We start from the raw sequence: 19941 nt of genomic DNA, 5'->3' as shown, positions 1-19941 counted from the left end.
AGATTAACCTGTGCATATCTACCTATTGATATCTAATCTCTCTCTCAGTTCATCCGTCCATTCAAAGCCGTCGTTTGAACTGGGCTGCTTTGATTGATTGACTTATTAGCAGAGACATGCTGCCCTCTTGTCTACATTTGATACAATGAAATAAAGTGAGTTTTGCTGTTACAATGAGTCTTGTCAGATATACAGTCGCCAATAGCCATCAACGTCCATTCCTCCAAATATTGGCGCCTTTTTTTTCCATTTCCATCGCTTCCGAGCGGCGAGGCAAACAATCATCACGTGGTGTTGATACATAGTTCGTACATAGCTCCCAGGAGTCTATAGTGTGCGTGTGCATGGGCAAATGGCGACGAGCGTTTGTCTCTCACGATGTTCGATGTTCGATGAGGAAGTCGGACGAACACGCGCATGGAGGGACCTAGCGGTCATCATCATCATGATCGTCGTCGTGATAGCCCGGCGGAGGCGGCGAGTCGAGCGGTGGCGAGTCGACGAGCGACCGCGGCGATGGACTGTCGGGGTGCGGACTCAGGAGGCGGGTCGCCCCCTCGGTGAGCGGCGGGGAGTGAGCCGAGTTGGACACGCTGGAGTTCTGCAGGGCTTGCTGCTGTTGTTGCTGCAGTCTGCGAGAGAGTGACAAACACGAGACAAAAAAGCGAACAATAAATACAAAATATTCCTCAGTCTCTCAGCCATAGGTTTTTCTCTGTAAAACCAGGTCTGACTTCATACAGTATAGATCAAAATGCAGATGTCGTTTTTGCTGTTGTTCTGTGTTTTTATTGTATATTTTCAAGATTTTGGTGTATGTTCCTGTATAATGTTTTGTAACTGTTTTTCAAGATGCACGGACTTATAGAAGAATAGCCTTTGGCGAAAGTAAGTGCCCGTGTGGAAATAAAATGAATGAATGAATGAATGAATGAATGAATGAATGAATGAATGAATGAATGAATGAATGAATGAATGAATGAATGAATGAATGAATGAATGAATGAATGAATGAATGAATGAATGAATGAATGAATGAATGAATGGAATTCCGTGGTATTTCCACCACGGAAGGAGCGAGATTTTACAGAAGACATGATTGTTATTCGCACGATGATTAGAGGACGGTAAAGGCTGTTAATTTCCATAGCGAAGTAAAAATACCGCTTTCTACTCAACGATGCTCGACTTCTTGTACAAATCATGGCTTTGTCAAGGAACCCAATCCATCCGCTCTGCAACGACACTTAACCTTTGATGATATAAATAGAATGTCATACCTTGTCGAATTATTCACAATTTTTGAACAGTCAGTATAGACTAACATATCCATTCCCATACCACTGTTCACAAACTTCCAAAAATTTACTTGGTTGCATTAACATTCAAAGTGGTCTGTCTACACATAAACGTAATCAACCATCAGTATGAGAACGTCTAAAGGGATAGTTTGGAATTTGGGGGAGTATTTTGTTTCATCTTTATGTTTTTCGCTACAATGAAAATTGTACGAAAGTCTTTCCATAAATAAAACTGTGCAATACTTTCGCCTTCATGCATGTACATCTATGAACATCGCGACATTTTCATTTTCATCGCGATATTTTTACGAAATTACGATGCTCTGCGGTCTTGATCACAAGCATGCTGTGATATTCTATGAATGCGGCATTGCTAGTATCATTACTATATTATTTAGTTGATTATATATAAAAAAGATCCCTTCTGAATTGTGCTACGGACATTTTTCATGCTGTTTTCTGAATCGACTGAGCTGACAGCCACGCACTTAGTATGTCTTTTGTTCAATTACAGATTTTGATGGACGCAGTATATTACTACAAACAGAATTACCGTAACACAGGGTGAACATTGCATTTCTAGTCGTATGAATGGGACGTAAGAACATCAAGTGATTTTGATGCGTTATGAAACTTGTCCTCTCACAGTGGGGAAACTTCCACCATATTTGCACAAAGATGCCGAAGTTCATTCTGCGACTCACCACCAGTCCCACTTATAATTATTCCAAAAGGGTTAAACTGTTTTCATCTGTAAATACAAGCGCCATGTCTTAGGTTTCTCAAGAGCAGCAATTATTTTCATTTTTTGCACATGACGCAGTAAATCGAATTATCTGTTTCGACTAGACAAAGACATCTTCGAAAGACTTGTTTATTCGATTGAATTTCAAAAAAGGGGGATCGGATTTGGATATAAACTTGATATCTGGCTCGTTTTATGTGAGGGTTTTTTTTTTTTTTTGGTTTGTTTTCGCTCCTATCTGAAATGACATATTACATTTTAGTCATTCAAATAAAGCAGAATGCATGATTGACTACACTGCCGGTCTCGTGAATGGTTGATTGATACGCCTGGTATCTTTACAGCGGAAACGATTAATTACATGTATGAATGATTGTTGCATCCATTTTTTTTTTATGACTAAAAATGTGGTTGAGTGGGTGCTAACTGGCAGGAGTTGTTTCCCAGTCATCCTTTCGTCTCTCTTTTTTTTAGTCCACAACGTAACCTGCCGAATCATGAACCAGTAATTCTTTCTGTCTCTCTCTCTCTCTCTCTTTCTGTCTCCCTCGCTCTATCCATCTCTCTCCCCGTCTTTCCTCCTCTCTTCAGATAAACACCACACAATGAATTTGAAGCAGTCAATCATACCAGCTAGCAACCCTTTCAACCGAGTTGAATGTTATTTTGAGAGCAGCGCGGCCACCGCTATTGTTCAGTACTTTGTGCCCATTTCTGTACATTGCTACTTGAATTTTATTATTCTTTGCCCTCTATTTCCGCTGTATCAGTTGATATATGTTAGCTTTTCGTACTCACACACCTTACAATAATACGCTTTTGATCATTCTGAAGTAGCAAGGTGGGCAATTTGTCGCATATCTGCCGATCGCCTGAAAAGGGACCAAAGATTGATGGGCGATTGTCGGGGGGCGATTGCGCTCCACTTGATTTCCTTTGAATGCAAGTTGAAGTGCACGGAGGGCGGGGGGGGGGGGGTAGACTGCGAGGGAGGGAGAGAGAGAGGGAGAGAGGGGGCAGGGATAGAGAAATCGAGAGAAGAGTGGCGAGCAAAACCGCGGAGAGATTAATCGAATGTTTACACGTGTGTATGCAAATAAGAGGTGTAGACTTGATGGACAGGCGGAGGCAGCATTCACCTGGCGGGGATCTAATGACAAAAACCAAACAAAAATGTGTCGGGTTGACGAGTATTCGTTTCTCCCTGGCGGGATGTACGACAAAACATGTAGTCAAGTGTGGCTAACGCGTTGTTTCCATAAGAAACGCGCCTCGGCAATCGTTCCTCCGCCGGAGCCCCCCTCGCGGTCCTGGACTATACGCTGGGGTGCGATGGTTTGCGATACGGGTGATTTCGCTCCCTACCTCTCCTCTGTCTTCATCCATTTCCCCCCTCTCTTTTCGTTCTAGCGGAACAATTGCGGGCAAAGTTTTGTCAAGAAACAGAAATTTGGGCAAATTAATCGTTGACATCCTTTGAGCAGAGGGCATCGACCCTGTGCAGAGAAAAGCGACGAGCTCTGTGGCTAACCCAATCCCCACAATAAACAGGAAGCAATGGGTCTGGCGTGAATAGCCAACCGGGGCCCCGCACACACCCGGTTGATAGGTTAGCGAGTAAACACCCCCGACTCCTGTGGGGGTTTACACAAGCGTCCCAAGCCCCAATCATCCCCGCCACCTCTACCCCACCCCCATCTCTCTCCATCTCTGTCTGTCTCTCTCTCTTTAACACACACACGCACACACACACACACACACACACACACACACACACACATGCACACAAACCATCCATCTTCCCATGGCCTCCTCCCAACCCCTCTTCTTAGCCCCCTATCCTCACCCTCACCAGTCTTTGGACTCTTCCCTTTTCACTTAATTCCAAGTCCCATCATCCATACCATTTTGGCATCTCATCGCTAAGTACAAAAGATGTATAATACCGGCACATCAGCGAAAACAACAAGATCAAGGTTAAGAACTACCCATACACACAAAAACCCATAGTTATAGCAACACCAATTCAAATAAAGCACCGATCCCCCCATTTTCAATACAGGTATAGACACCCCTGACAGCGGTCCTCGCCCTCCCGTGAGACCAATTCATTTGGATTAAGAAAAAAAAATCAACTTGAATAGTTAGGTCCTAAACTCGACGAAGTCTCGTTACCTATTGTAAATATGACACAATGCTACTAAATAGGGGATCCTGATCCATATTTGACAGAAGGGGAAGAAAAAAACACCGTATATGTACAATAGAGCCAGTCCTGTGTTTTCTTTGTCATATTGACGCACGGCAGTGAGTCACCTTAGCTTCGATTACCGGGCCCAGAGTAGAAAATTCATTTCACAATGATAAGGAAATACACGTAATAAGTGGAGGCGCGTTTTACAATTGGTCCCGCTGGATCTATTGAGGGAGAACAACTAGTAAAGCACATTTTATATTCGATGTCCCCTTTTTCAATTTACGAGAAATTCGTTTGCAAATAATCAGTGTGTGGATTTATCGTCAAACGTGTAGTTCCATCAGGCTAAGTTTCAGCACTTGCGATAATCAAAGAAAGTGCCCTAGATGGTCGTACAATTAATAATCTATTTCAAAAGTAGATAGCTCGGAATTTCTCTTGAAACTTCGCGCTATCTACAATCCACTACTATGGCTAGCGACAGAAAACTGCTCTGAATAACGAAATAACTGACGACATAATTTAATAGCTTGCTCTAAAACAGTCGATCGTGAGCATTAGAATCTTGACATACTTGGCGATTACTAGACTACATGTAATGACATCACATGGTTTTCTTTTGGGCAGTAGTTTTTGTTTTTGTTTTTTGTGGGGGTGGAGGCAACATCTATAAATCACTTTTTTGCAGTTTCTATATTCAATAATAGACTCGGTGCTATAAAATCTTCATTGAAGTCTCTTAATAATTTATTTGCAAAAACAATCTTCATCTATGATATCAAATATTACCAAATAAATACCACAGTGATTCTAATTTTCAAATCAGTTTCCGCTGAAGTATTCCGAAATAATGTTCAATGCAAAAATGTATGTTATCCTTTTAGCTGAATCCCTGCAGCAGGAGAGAGCGCTATTGCGTAATTCTATCATTGCTGATTTTTTAGAGTGGTTCAGCGAAAAATTTCGTCATAACCCTCCCTAGAGTGATGAGTGCATCGTGCGCGGGGATAGCTAACAGCCAGCCACTGAGGATCAATGATGGGAATGAGCGATTGTTACTCATTTTTCGACACGGGTCGACAACATTATTACTCATCATTACTTACTGTGACAAATGATTTGCTCATTCTTGATTCCCCGTTTTTTGCTTTGTTTTGTTCGTTTCATCCGTTTGCTTCATTTTCCATCGGAGAAGATGTTGGCTGGATAGCCCACATTCAGCTGCATTAGCTGGTCTTCCATGGGATCTATTTTTTTTTCTCTTCTTCTTTATACGTAAGCGATAAATATCATGCGGAAGAAATAACGGCACTACGCGCGTGTTTCGAGCGCTCATTTATTACTTTAGCTTTGTTACTTATTTTTAGGCGGGAAATCATTCAGATGAGGGACAGAACAAATGGGGGGGGGGGCTGACGTCGACAGTGGAGATAATGACACAGCATAAGAGATTATGAAAAAATATAAGTTTATCAGTATAATATGTAATACTAGGAGGATGAGAAGGAGTAGGTACTGCTGGCTTGAAGAAAAGACGGTTGTATCACTTGTGATTTTCTTTCTATTTCTAGCGTTGAGACACGAAATGCATATTCCTTTCTTCTTCTTTTTTTTCAACGCGGTCACATCGTATTAGGATCAAAATCGTCACGACGTCTCACATTCATCATTGCTGGCGTTTTGTGCGAATAATGGTCAAATTCATCCTTCGTCAGCACAAAATTAAGCCGTTTGCAGGTGATTCTTTTATTTGGGGGGAGGGAAGAGAAAGAGAGAGATAGGAGTTAGGGAGCAGACGTGTAGTTTAAGAGTGGGTAAGACAGGAGTGAGTGAATGAGAATTAGGAGGGAATACAACTGAGAGGTAGGAAGACGGAAGAGGAAGGAAAGAGATAGGCATGAGATAGAATGATCCGACGTTTCGGAAAAAGTGTGCCGCGGCAAATAATTCCTGCATTTTGCGACAGGGGAGGGGATCTAGATTACACGGCTGGTTATCTAGAACGTGAGGAGCGGGTCATGTCGGGCGCGAGCTCACTCATCAGCGATCATGCCGCGGCAAGAAACTTGGGCAATGACGGCAGTGATGCCCAAGCAAAAGCATGAGGGATCATCCGCCGTGAAACATGCATCTTATCGAATAATCAGAAATAATACCACAAAATATCAATTTCAAAACCGTGGATTCACTCACTCCCCCCCTCTCTCTCTCTCGTTCTCTCTCTGTCTGTGTCTGTCGTCTGTCGTAGGCTGGATGGAGGTTTTGTAAGGTGAAAACAAGACTTACGAAAGAGAGAAAAGGCTGATGTCAGTTCGTATTGTTGAATTGGGTCACTCACTGTGAATATGAGCAGTTATTTGTATAGCCCCGTTGCATATGATCAAATTTGTTGGGAAGCATAGAGAGAGACAGAGACAGAAAAAGAGACAGAGAGTGGAATAGATAGACATGATTTGATGTGTGTAGAGACATGCAGACTTCTATTATTGATATGAACTTGCGTCTTTTGTCGCGCTCAATCTCTCGCCTTTCCAATCTCTACACATCCCCCCGTCTCTTTTCCCGCTCTCTTTTTCCTTCCCTCCCCTCGCTCGCGCTATCACTCCCCCCATGATCCGTAACAGGAGGCATATTATAAGCTGCACTGGGATCGATCGCGGCGAGCGATACGGCATAACACGGACGCTGTAGCGCCCTCCCGATCGCCGAGGCTTTCCGACGATGTTCTGTCGAACATCGGTGGCGTCCCCCCATCCCGGAAATTTCTGGGTCCCATGACTATTAGTCGAGCCGCGCCAGGGCTATCACTGGGGTTAACCAGAGAATTCACGACACTGCCAGCGTCGTGAGCATGAATATTTCAGTGATTATCAACTTTCCGTTTGGTCAAAAATATAATAAAAGATAAACCCCTGAGTGCGGTGTGTGAGGGAGTGAAGGACGGAGTAGGTGAATGCATAGAGTTGTAATGTTTCAGGTGTGTGTGTGTGTGGGGGGGGGGGGGTGACGATGTAGTCAAATGGAATAGGTAGTCTTTCTGCTCTATTTCTTCTACTATTTCCCTCTTAAATTCCATCACATTTCATTTGCGGTTTCACGAAGCTACATTTCTTTCAATTGTGTATTTGATGTCGACTATGTGTGTGTTTTTTTTTTTAACGTTTTGGGGTTTATCAATTTGATTGATTGCCGATTGCTAAGTTGTGGTTGTTTTTAACCGATTTAACTATGTATATCTTCATAAACTGCATTTTTTTTTTGTTCTCCCAAGGCAATGAAAAGTTGTTTCAGACTCTTTGAAACAAACTTCAATTTATATCATCATTGAAGATGAGTCAATCAATCTGCAGTGAATCATGTGTCTCTCACATTTTCTCTTCTTTTGTTTTGTCTTGTTTCGTTTTGCTTTGTGGATTTTTTTTTTTTTTGAGATGGGACGGAGATAATTTACCTCATCCCAAAGATAAGTGGCAGGTGATCGCCTCTCATCATTACCTTGTTGACACTCCCAAGGGGCAGGCATCGCTAAAACTTCACCTGTCGTTACCATTTTTTCCCCCAGCAAACTCCCTAACGGGGGAAAGGGGAAACTTTTTGACTTCTTCAGATTCTGCACACCAAGCACCTATGGGTATGTCTTCTATCAAAGTGAGCAACTGTTTCCGTCAACGTAGGAGACATACAATGTACTATTGTCACATGACTTCGACTAGTGGTCAGGTCTCGTTATGTTCTCTTCGCGCACACGCACAATGACCACATATCTGCAGAGCATTCAAGACGTACAGATCTTAGCACTCTCCCTTTCCCACCCCCCCTTCATCCCCCCCCCCTCTCTCTCTTTCGTCCAACCATAAAAGCTTTCCTTTTGTCCACATGCTAATTCGCGTCAAACGAAGATGCAAAACACATGGCTGCCCAGCTACATCCATCGCTTGCACAAAACTCGACGCACATCGCCAGCAAGCCGCCATATTTGTACCCTCCTTCAGACACAAAAATCCCTCTCATTTGCCACTTGATGCACATTACTCGACAAACGACATTGAGAAAAGGGGAAACCGCTCTCTTAGTCGCGATTTACATGTAAATAAGAGTTGCGCAAACTTTTTTTCGTTTAAAACTTCGGAGGGAGGTGCAGTTCATGTCGGTAGTAGGTGCATGCGCTTGACAATGTAAACATTGTGTGCCTTCTGAATTAAAAAGAAAACAACAGAAAGATAGACAGAAGGAAGGAGAAGCATGTGGATGAAAACGGATTACAGAGCTTGAAGAGAAAAAAAACACGAGGAGGAGTTTGTTTCTGCTCGCCTCAACTCGAGTGGATCTTGCACTGGCCTTTTGGCAGTGTAGCTGAGCGTGGCAAACAAACTCTACATGTTCTACTACTTCACACATACACGGGGCGCCACTTAAACCGTCAGTTTTGTGCGACATCCCAGGTTCTCCGCCGTGCATATAACGACTCACACCCAGTGACGGCACCCACTCCATTGCCATGCAGTGAGAATCCTCGATATATTCACCTCAAGCGACCACGAATCCATTGCCCTCATCTCCCTCACAAATTGTATTCCTCTAAACCTTCACTCAAGGGTTCCCTCGATCATTCAATGGATCTTCTTCTTCTTCTCCTCCCTCTTTAAAGCGAAAAACAATGACCAAACATCCACTGCACAGTCACAAAATAATGTCCAGACAGAATGCGGTTAGTATCTTAGAAAATAATAACTAATTCATTTGACTTTATAGTGAACGTCGATGTCTATTACCGCTGTGATTTTGTGAAAATGCCATATCAAACGCGTGGGGCCGACTTTAATTACCAACACTTGGTTATTTCATTGTTCAAACCATGGTTGCAATTTGTAATAGCCAATCTTCACTATGAAAAGAAAGAGTTACCCTCACTTCGTTGGACATGTTGGTATAGTGATCATCGTGAGTAAATGATAGAATTGAAAATCAGCTTATTGTCAACAGGAACCAGATAGTTCATCGAAATATGCAATAAATTGATGCATGATACGTTGAAGCTTATAAATGCACTGATTTATGTAATAATCATGTTATATTGTTAACATACTTGGTGATTATGATCTGCAAAGTACAATTGTCAGTAGGCCAAACTAATCAAAGTTTGGATGCACCTTACCAATCACAAATACTCAGATTAGGCTGTAGTCGAATTTGTAGATATCTATCTATTTGGCTATGTATGTATGTATGTATCTATCTATCTATCTATCTATATATCTGTCTATTTCTATGTCCAACTATCTACCTATCTATCTATCCATCTATCTCTACATTTTATCTATCAATCAATTAATCTATTTATCTATCTATCTATCTATCTATCTATTCATCTATCTATCTCCGTATCTATATCTTCTATATTTACTGTATATCTATTTCTTTATCTATATCTATATTTTCTATATTTACGGTATATCTATATCATTATCTACCTGTCTATCTATCTATCTGTATACAATGACTTCCGAATTGAGGTCCTTAAAGAGATGATCGACGATATTCTTTCTTAATGGGACCGGAAATTGAACATGTCAATAAACACTGGATGAAAAGAACATACAAACGAGGAGCGTCTATGACACGCAATGATACGAAGAGCGATTGTGCGAGAGATGTACAGCACAAACAAACCAATCCAACACACGTCATGACAAAGACAGCCACTCTATAAACTACCATCAGGGCATTATACCACAATATCAATATTGAGATCGGGATAAATATTTGACGGTGTGAGTGCTGGAATAGAGAGGATGTAATTCATCGCCCCTTGGTGGTCGCCTTCTTCACTATGAATCGGCAAATACTGTGATGGAAGCAAATTCATTCCTGCTCCATTCGCTGTTTACATACCTGTCTAAGCGATATATGTTTTGAACACAGGTGTAAGGGAGACGACAGGGCTCTAACGTGACTAAATTCCTATATCAAATTACCATAATGATATATGTATTTTGTGCGATATATGTTTTTAGCACAGGTGTAAGAGAGACGGTGGAACTCTAACGTGACTAATTCTCAATATCAGATTACCATAACATATATGATATTGATTATAATAATTTCCTTTTCTTTTGCTTGCATATTTAGGAATACATGAATAGAGAGAAAAAAACAGAGAATGATGAACAGGTTTGTCAATAATGAACTCTTCTGATTGTATACATTAAGATTAATCAAAATTAATGACGTAGAGGCATAAACTGAAAACTTAGCACAAAACGATAATGTTTCGCCAGTCAAGATGTGTGTTAGGTTATCCCTTTACACTTTTATTTATGGTTTTCACCTATACAAAGTGATACATGCTAGTGATTAAAAAGAGAGAGAGAGTAGATCACATACTGCAAAATGGTTACAGGTGTAAAATTGAATATCTGTATGTGTGTGTGTATTTACCAAGAGCAACTCTTTGTTTCCCTATTTCTTCTGTCTGTCTGTTTATCGGTCTGTCTCTCTCTCTCTCCTCCTCCTCCTCCTCCTCCCTTCCTTCCTTCCCTCCCTCTAAAAAAAAACAACAACAACCCAGACTTGATGTCCCAAAGAACAATTGCATTGTCTTCACTGATCATTACAATAAGGCTAATTGTTGAGATTTACATTGCCACGGAGCAAGGCTGTGAAAATGATTTTAACTTTATATGTCCGCATAAAGAGTATTGTGTAAGAAGATATACTCCCTTTCACAAACTATCACGAGGACACAGCCGTTGTCTGACCAAATTGGGGTGCATGCATCATCATTTTCCATGTTGGGGGAAAATCACTGTGCATAATTCATAGACGGGAGTGTCCATTCGTTTGAGTAATCAGTGTTTGTGTTCAGCATGTTCAGCATTGAATGCAGGGTAGGTCCACGTGGTCCCCAAGAGTAAGCCGAGTCCATTTGTGGACCTCGGATATAACTCCCAGCAGGGAGGTGGGCACCTCCCTGCTCCCAAGCCTTATTTCTTAACCATCCATTAACACATTCTGAAGAAATAACTTCTCAGATAACACTCACCCAGTTTATATTTTTATGTTACTATAATATAGTATATTTAATTATGACGTTTACCAGATCATTGTTTATTTTCCCTTTCTCTCTCTCCCACTATTTATCTCTCTATCTCTATCTCTCTATCTATCTTATATATTTGAAAAGATATGTATACATGTATTTTTATATAACACTTTATACACACGTATATGAATATGTGAATAATTATGTAGGCCTATACATATGCTCATATATTGTTCATATTGCAAATACGTCTTAGTAGTGCTGGTAATCGTGAATAAACAATTGATAGATATAATCAACGTCATGAAGAAGATAACCAGAATAGAGAAGATCGTGTGTGTTAAACGATAATTGTTTGTTTTGCCATGGAGCTACATGTAGCTTCATAATTGTAGTCCCATGGTTGTACCCCGCAATCATACACATGTTGATATTTTGAACATCTCAATTTTGCTAAGTAAAAGCAGGGAGGTGGGCTCATCTCCCTGGTAAAAGTTTGTAATTTTCGTATCGAGAATAACCTTTCTTTTATAGCCACGTGTTCTCCTTAAAAAAAAAGAAGAAGAAGGTTGCTTTATCGCGCTTTGTCTTCAATCATATTTGAAATCTTATCTCTTATTGGTCTCTTTCTGTGCTTGCTTGCATTCTCTATTTTGGGAATCTTGAATGGGGACTGCTTTGGTGCGATGTCTGTGCAGTAATTTTGTGTGTGCAGGGTTGCAGGCCATAACACTCTCTTTAAAGAGTAAACCCGAGACAAATAAAAGTCAGCCTGAAAAGAAAGAGCTAAAACTTTACAATCACAACATTTGACGTTTGATCAAAATCGGATGAAAAACTAAGAAAGTTATAGAATTGCGAAGTTTGATTTGTTTTCACTGAACAGTTCTTGAATAGTCAATATGAATATGCAAATAGTGATTTGATGATGTCATCTCCTCATCATTTGCCATGCAGTATGTGCAGAATTCTTTTTTTGTTTAGTGAAATGCAGTTATGCTCCTGGGTCTCAAATCCTGATATATCTGACTGATCATTATTTTGAAGATTTTCACCCAGAAATAACATTACGTTTTATACAGTTAGACAAGAAAAAAAATTGAATTTTCGCCATTTCTTGGTACACAATCAATGGATAATTGTGAGGTGATGACATCATTTTTATAGCCTACTCATTTACATATTCATATCAAGCAAAATTTTCAGACCTTCCTTCTTTATCGGATTTTGATCAAATTTTCACTTTTTTTCTTGTCACATTTTGCTCTTTCTTTCCAGACTAACTGTTATACTGGAATTTCTCTTACAGTATGCATTACTGCTTGACTTCTTTCTGAACCGTATGGGTTCGCCAAAAGTTTTTACTTTTCTCGATAAGTGTACTATTTGAGTGAATAGCAAGCCATAGACAGACAGACACACACACACTTACAAATCGTATGTACACGAATGTGTGTGGGTAAGTATGTTTCTATGTGCAAACGTGTGTATCCATGAATGATGTATGAATTAGTGTTAATTGATCTTCATGGAATCTTACATCACACGTCTTCCTGTCAAGCCAAAGCAACGGAAGGCAACTGCTGTGCATTAACCCTCCGTGTATTTCCTCTCCATAGATTTGTGTGTAAAATCTGTGCACATTTGGCTCATTGGCGCAGAAAGGGTTAAGTCACTCTTATTATAACAAATTCTTCTTACTCCTTCCAACAACCTCCTTCTGTCCGACAGTAACCCTCCATTGCTGTCAAATTCATGCGAGAGTTTTTAACAGCCGAGTGACTAGCGTGTCGTTAGCTCCGTCACATTGTTCACGCCTATTTTTTTTCCCCAAAATTTGCATGGTTAATGTCCCGCAAATTAATTACGATGATCTTTTGTGTGCTCCAATGATAAGGGGGATATAAGAAGAAATAAAAAGAAGGGAAAGGGAAGAATGAGGAAGAGGAGGAGATGAAGGAGAAAATGGGATGGGGTGCGATAAGGCAGACAGAGAATTATAAAACACATGATTCTTGGTTTGAAAGTAAACTTCCTTTCTTTTTCTGTTATTTCCCCCCCCCCCTCCTCTATCTCTCTTGGTATAATTTGCATCCATGTGTTATATGTCTATGTCTATCACTCTCTTTTATTCTCTCTCTCTCTCTCTCTCTCTCTCTCTCATATATATATATATATATATATATATATATATATATGCCTGTTTTTCTATTTGTCTCATTTTCTCTCAATCTGCCCATTTATCTATCTTTCTATATGTCTCCATCTCCCCATCCCTGGATACCTCTGTCTCTCCATGGCTGTCTCTCTCTCGCCACCATCGCCATTATGTTCATTATGGCTCGTGGCGATATGACCACGAAACAGTTTCCCCATGATGCGTATGTATGATGACGAATAAAAGAAACAGACAGACAGACAGAATAAGAAAAAAAATTAACAACAGCAACACGATTGGGGAGGGGCTGGACCAAAAGTAGGGAGAAGATTAATAAAAGGTATGGCAATGCCTCTGCTATTCAAAGGCGTGGACGATAAATTAAGCCGACACCTCAGTTCAGTGGTCTTGCGTTACGGCTAAGTGACGAACTTCCTCCAAATTAAGATGTAACAGAGATGAAAATTTATCATGTGTCCTGCGGGTGGAACCCTCTCCACTTTGTAGGCTCGTCGTGCGCGCAGCGTGATAGGAGTAAGAAAACGTTTGGCCCCGAGTAGCGGTACATCCAATTTGCTTCACAAATAATGGTAGTATCAATACGACCAAGATATAACACATGCGTCATGTTGTACATGTTGTATGTGTGTGTGTGTGCGTGTGTGCGTGTGTTTGTTTGTGACGAGAGAGGTAGTCCCCTGGAGGGATAGACTAAGGGAAGAATTACGGAGAGGTGCTCTATTACTCATTACAGCGATGGCCAACAAGGAGTGTATGGGAGCGGATATCAACGGAATTAGCAGGACAAAGCGTGATAATTAATCTAATTTTAGGGTATACTTTAACACCTGACGGTTACGGCGACATAACCTTCATGCTATAATGGTTAAGTGAGCAAGAAATGTGATGCACAAGGTATGTTGATTGTTCAAATAATTTTTTCACCCCTTCAATTCAGAGGATTGTATTCAACGAAAACCTGGAATTCACGTTCGCCGGAGAGGGCCGGCCCTTATACGAGAGGCCAAAGACATCATTATAGTTTTTGTGGCTACTGCTGTTGTTCTGTTTTGTTCTGTTTAGCGAAAACTGTAAATTTCATCTATCATCTGCTACGCTTCACGACAATGGCTTCATAGCATCCCTCCCGATTTTCGATTTGTCAGCATAAAGTTAATAAATATAAAAGGAATCAGGTGTTATTCATAATCTACTTCAATTGCACTCAAAACTAACAAACATCAATTTCAATCGCTCAGTTTACGAGCGTTTGGCAACACAGTTGGGGTCATCTGCGAAAGTGTGTTGGATGTACAATGCCCAGTGCTTAAAGAAACTTTTTGATGATCTCAATTCTGGATCAGCATGAATCAAGCAAATAATTCGTATTTATATAATCAACTATGATAATTCTGTAAATCATTTTAATAATGAGAGTAATAATTATTCATATGATAGGAATTATGGAAATGAATATTAACACATTTTGGACACAATTATAATGAAAACAATACCAGTAGTCATACTACTCGTACATGTATATAGTATTAATAACTATAATAACAATTATTATCATAATATCATAATCAGAGTAAACAACTACAACACCAATAATAATGATGAAAATAATAGTGATAATGATAATATTAAGAGCAACAACAACAGCAATAATAATAATGATAATGATAATAATAGCAACAATAGTAATAATAAAGATCTCGGAAGTAGAAGAAAAAAGTACAAAAAAATCAAAATCAATGATAATCATATCAATAATTCTAATGAAGAACTACAATGACTTGAGTGAAGGTTTCTAGCAAAATCGGGGCACTTTTATGAGGAAAGTTTTACAACACTTTATCAAACAACTTCTACAACTGTACCTGCAGTAATAGATCAAACTTGAGTTACGTAACAGAATAAACTTTTGAATTGTCTTCGAGGAACCCACCGATTTGTTTCGTCCTTTGTTTACAAAACGGCGGTATTTGTTTCCACCTTCCATTGCTACTGGCATAAAAGATAGTTGTTGGAACAGAAATGAGTTACTTTGTTCTTCTTTATCCGTAAAAGGAAACCGTTTTATTGTGCACACAATTATCGCAGTTGTCAAAAGAATCGGATACCACTTGTAGAACGGAAGCTGCCAGGGTAAAAGCCAGTAGCTGTAAATGGGATATCAAGAATAGGATCTAACTGATGCGGACTGAATAACGATCAACGATCTTTTACTGTTTTATACTTTTTTCCAAGTCCGTGTATACTCCAGCAATGATGAAGAACAATAGATGCATTATTATACTGCTGAATGACTATCACAGCGCTCAGATCATGCACAACTACCACATCACGTAAGTATAGGAAATGATAAATACCCGCGGAAACCTAGGAGCAGAATAAGAATGTTTTGAGTTTGTCGCCAATAATTCTTCTCGTCAAGTTTTAATAAATGACGCACTTTGTTTTGCTTTCTTCTTCTCTTGTTCTCACTTTTTTCAAACAACTGGCTAATGGAAGGGGACTTAGTTCCCGGCACTGAATAGAGTCGTATTGACTTTGAGCTTAACTGGACACATCGTCATCATCTATTTGACGAGGATTCACCCCTGCAAATATATCAATTTCCGCCCGAATTACGAGTGAACAAGCAGTAGGCCGGGATATTTGAAACTGTGCCGAAGCAAAGCCATCGCGGTTATTGTCTGCGATGAAATGTACACCCTGCCTCCCTAAAGTCGGCTGAATTACAGCTACTTGCGGGTCCCTTTTTGCTGGGAAGTTTAAGTGATGCCTTTCTTTTAAAAAGTGAGGAAATTGAGAATAAACGTCGTAATCAAATCACCACAAATTGCATATTATTCATTGACGTCCTCAAGCGCTTTTCATATTTCTACCTCCACTGGACAGAGCGAGGGCTGTACGGCTAGATATCAAGCGAGGCGCGACCGCCGTGGAGCAGTATTCCAACGGACTGCAAACCAACTGACCGGCCGAGCGACGCGGCTGCTCTCACTCGACGGCAGGGGCTGCTATCCTCCTCATTGCACTACCCCCAGCTGTAGCAATACTAATAGACTACGGTCACTATAAACTAATTTTCTACAGCGCACATGCTTTTACGATCAGATAGTTAACTGCACTTCACTTCCATACTTTCGTCTGGACATTCATACCATGGCGTGAAGGAGATAATATAATTGACAGAAATAGGATAAGTACAAAATGTTAAAGCACAGTGTGAAAAGAGACACGAATGAATTGGGTTAACGGTGGACTCTTTTAAAGACTTCTCTTGGTGGCGAATGAAAGGAGAACGGTACGACGGCTTGTATGATTTATAGGGATGTCTGTACAAATTTTGCACATTGTGTTAACTTCCATATCCCGATGTGATCTTCAGATTGCGTGGTCTTATAAAGTTACAATAAAACATTTCATGTTTGTTCAGTAAAAGCTTGCAAATTTTCGAATCGAGGATAGTTTCTCCTGTACTAGGCCACGTGTCCTATTCAACAGAGGAGGTTTATTCAAGAATTGTATCAATCGCTCTAGCTACGAATGCTGTGGAACCCCATATAGGGTGGAAACCTAAAACCATCTACACTTAGCATGTGCTTCGGAGGATGTTTCCCCCGAATACTGGATAAGCTCGAATTAAGTCTATAGAAAATCATAAGGTGAGAAGTTATGATTTTGATTTGGGATCAAGCATGCACGATGAAAATGATTGCACTCTAATGATGGGGAATCGTTGAATGAGTAACCATGCATTCTCAGAAGTAACTGCGTATTGCCTGATTTTTTTTTTTCCTGAACACAAAATAGAATACATCATAGACCAGCTATTGTTATGGATATGAGAAATGATGACATCCATGTTTGTTAAAATAATCACCGTTCCTTAAAAACCGAACTGAATACTTTGAAAGTTTAAATTGACTGCAAGTTGATGCAAATTGCTCCCGGTGAATATGTTGAGACAGATATTTCTTTCGCAGTAAGTGATACTGGTTATCGTGAGAGGAAATTTACGTTCGATTGACAAAGTTTAGAAGAGTACATGCTGACGAAAAAAGACAGATAAGAGATATAAGATGTGGTGAGACGTGTATCTACCTGTTTTTGGCAGCAGCTGCCCGGTCCCGTTGTCTCCTGTTTTTGAACCAGTTGCCGACCTGAGTCGGTGTAAGTCCAGTGGCCTGAGCCAGTTCTCGCTTTTTGGTAGGGTTAGGGTAAGGGTCCTGAAGGTACCACTCTCGAAGCAAACTCCGCGTTCTCTCCTTAAAACAATGAGTCTTCTGCTCGCCGTCCCAGATGGTCCTTGGCAAAGGGAACTTCTTTCGGACCCTGTACTTGTCGACGGGTCCAAGGGGTCTTCCCCTCAGCTTTTCTGCCTCCTGATAGTGAGCTTCCAGCCACATAGCCTGCAGTTTGGCGTGCGAGTCCTTTGTAAACCTGTGGTTCTCCAGAATGTGGTAGAGTTCACGAAAGTTGCCCTGGTGAAACGACACTACGGCTCGGGCCCGTAAAACACTCTCGTTCTTGCTCAGCGCCTCACAGGTTCCCGGAGCGACGGGTAAGGACCAGAGAAATCGGGCCAGTCGCTCGATGTCGCCGCTTTCTTCCAAGGTTTCGCACACGCTGGCGATCTGCGTCGGCGAGAAGCAGAGGGTCGGGAGAGCGGCCGGCAGCGGGAACAGGGTGCCGCCCGGTGCCGCGGCGGGAAAGGGCACAAACGGCTGCATGCTGTACATGTGGGCTAACCTGGCCAGGCTTTCGCTGTTTCGGGGATCATGTAAGCTGTAGTACTGTGCCAGCGCCTGGGCTGCCCTCAGAGCGCCCCGGTCGCCGCCCGACGATGTCTCGGTCTCCGTCCAAACCATTTGCGCTAAACACTGGGGTGTGTCCGGCTCCTGAGATATGTGTCAGTTTTTATCAGACCCGGCTTGTGACACAACCCATATTATCGCTGCTATCATGCTAAGCATTTGTTGGATAAATGGTTTTCGATTGGCTTAGAAGCAATTTGTTGGGCCATCACCAAGGGGACCGCGTCAATCACTGTCACGCCTGCCAATCACGCTATTGAGAAACAAAGCCCTGACCACATGGGCCGGCTGAATAGCAGGTCCAATTACACGGGGAAGAATAGCCGACTCTACTATTCACCCCAAAATGAGTGGAGCTAAAAAGGGTGGAATATCTTTACGCCTGGATGAACTAATTCCGGTGCACAAGTTTCTTATCATATGAGGTCGCTCATATCGCAGGCATAGTAACCTGCGATAATGCGTCCCCCTTCGGGCCCTCCCCCTCATCAGCCGAGTCTGCGCAAACGAGACCTCCCCCTTTTCCCCCCATCCACAAGACGAGTCTGACATGAGCGCGCCAACAGGCGGCCTGATGTATGAAGTCCGATTTTCATCAAGTCCTCTTGCTTTGAATTCACAGCGAGCGTCCTGTGTGTGTATGCGCAGTGTATCACACGCTGTCGATAGGCCGCAAAGCCACAAGATCGAATGGTGAGCAAACACGTCTATCCATTTTAGAAATAACAATCATCGAGCCTTCTTCTCTCCTCAGCATTAGACGCAGTGAAGGGCTGAGGGCGATGGCGAAGCGCGCATTTTAATTGACACTAATTACTGCTATTGTTATTTCAACAACGCCAAATCGCGGTCTGAATAGACGGCTAAGGTTGAATCTCCAGCTCGGTGCATAAAAACCTTCGCGTTTTTCACCCGTCTTCAAGAAGCCATACAAAAGCCACCCAAACTGAGCGAAGCGGATAGCAAGCCAGGGAAGAGGGTGACGGGGTGAGGAAGGAATAGTCAGCGACAATCCGACAATTACATCCCACAGTTTACTGTGAACGCTGACCCCTTGCTGTGTCACCCTCGCCGAGTAAGAAAAAAGGGACACAATCGCAACGAGAATCCACAATGACAAATTGCAAACGTGAAAAGAAGAAGATGCGACAAAAGGGAGAAATAAGAATAAAAGGAGGCAAACAGTCCTCCTCTTCATTTAAATAACATGGTGGGATTAGATGACAATCCTTAAAAAAGAAGCAGAAGAAGAAAAAGGTGTAGACCTCCGTGAGTTCGGATGAGTCGTCATTTACCCGCAAACTTGAAAAAAAAGAAGAAGAAATGAGTAAAAGAAGGACAGGGAAATAACAGTCTGTCAGTAACACGAATCGGCGTTAACATCATGCTGCCGATTTGAGGAATTGAGCATGAACACACACAGAAAGAATGTCGCACTACCCGTCAAATTGAAGGAACAATGTGAGGTGAAAATGTGGCTGGATAAAAGAAAAAATCAACTAAGGCTTACTTCTCGTCATTCGATACATACAGAGCAATCCTAATTAGGAGAGGACAATCAGTCAAGATGATTCCTTGTGTCTAGACAACACATAAATTACTGAAAATGCTGTGTTTGTTTGTTGTTGTTGTTTGTTTGTTTGTTTGTTTGTTTGTTTTGTTTTTGTTT

General features: G+C 41.3%; 1 protein-coding gene across 1 annotated transcript; it reads right to left on the bottom strand.

Annotated features, from left to right (window-relative positions):
* Positions 1-427: 427 nt before the first annotated feature.
* LOC139745410 (homeobox protein SIX6-like) lies at positions 428-18326 on the bottom strand. The gene is made up of 2 exons (XM_071655801.1): positions 17560-18326; positions 428-632 (listed from the first exon to the last, which is right to left on the bottom strand). The coding sequence occupies exons 1-2, from the start codon at positions 18324-18326 to the stop codon at positions 428-430; spliced, it is 972 nt and encodes a 323-aa protein (XP_071511902.1).
* Between the last annotated feature and the right edge of the window lie 1615 nt (positions 18327-19941).

The sequence above is a fragment of the Diadema antillarum genome, unplaced genomic scaffold, assembly GCF_040938485.1.
Source record: "Diadema antillarum isolate AM-2024a unplaced genomic scaffold, OU_Dant_1.0 seq00001264_RagTag, whole genome shotgun sequence".
NCBI lineage: Eukaryota > Metazoa > Echinodermata > Echinoidea > Diadematoida > Diadematidae > Diadema > Diadema antillarum.
The sequence above is the reverse complement of the archived record's forward strand: the minus strand, read 5'-3'. Positions and strand labels throughout refer to the sequence as shown.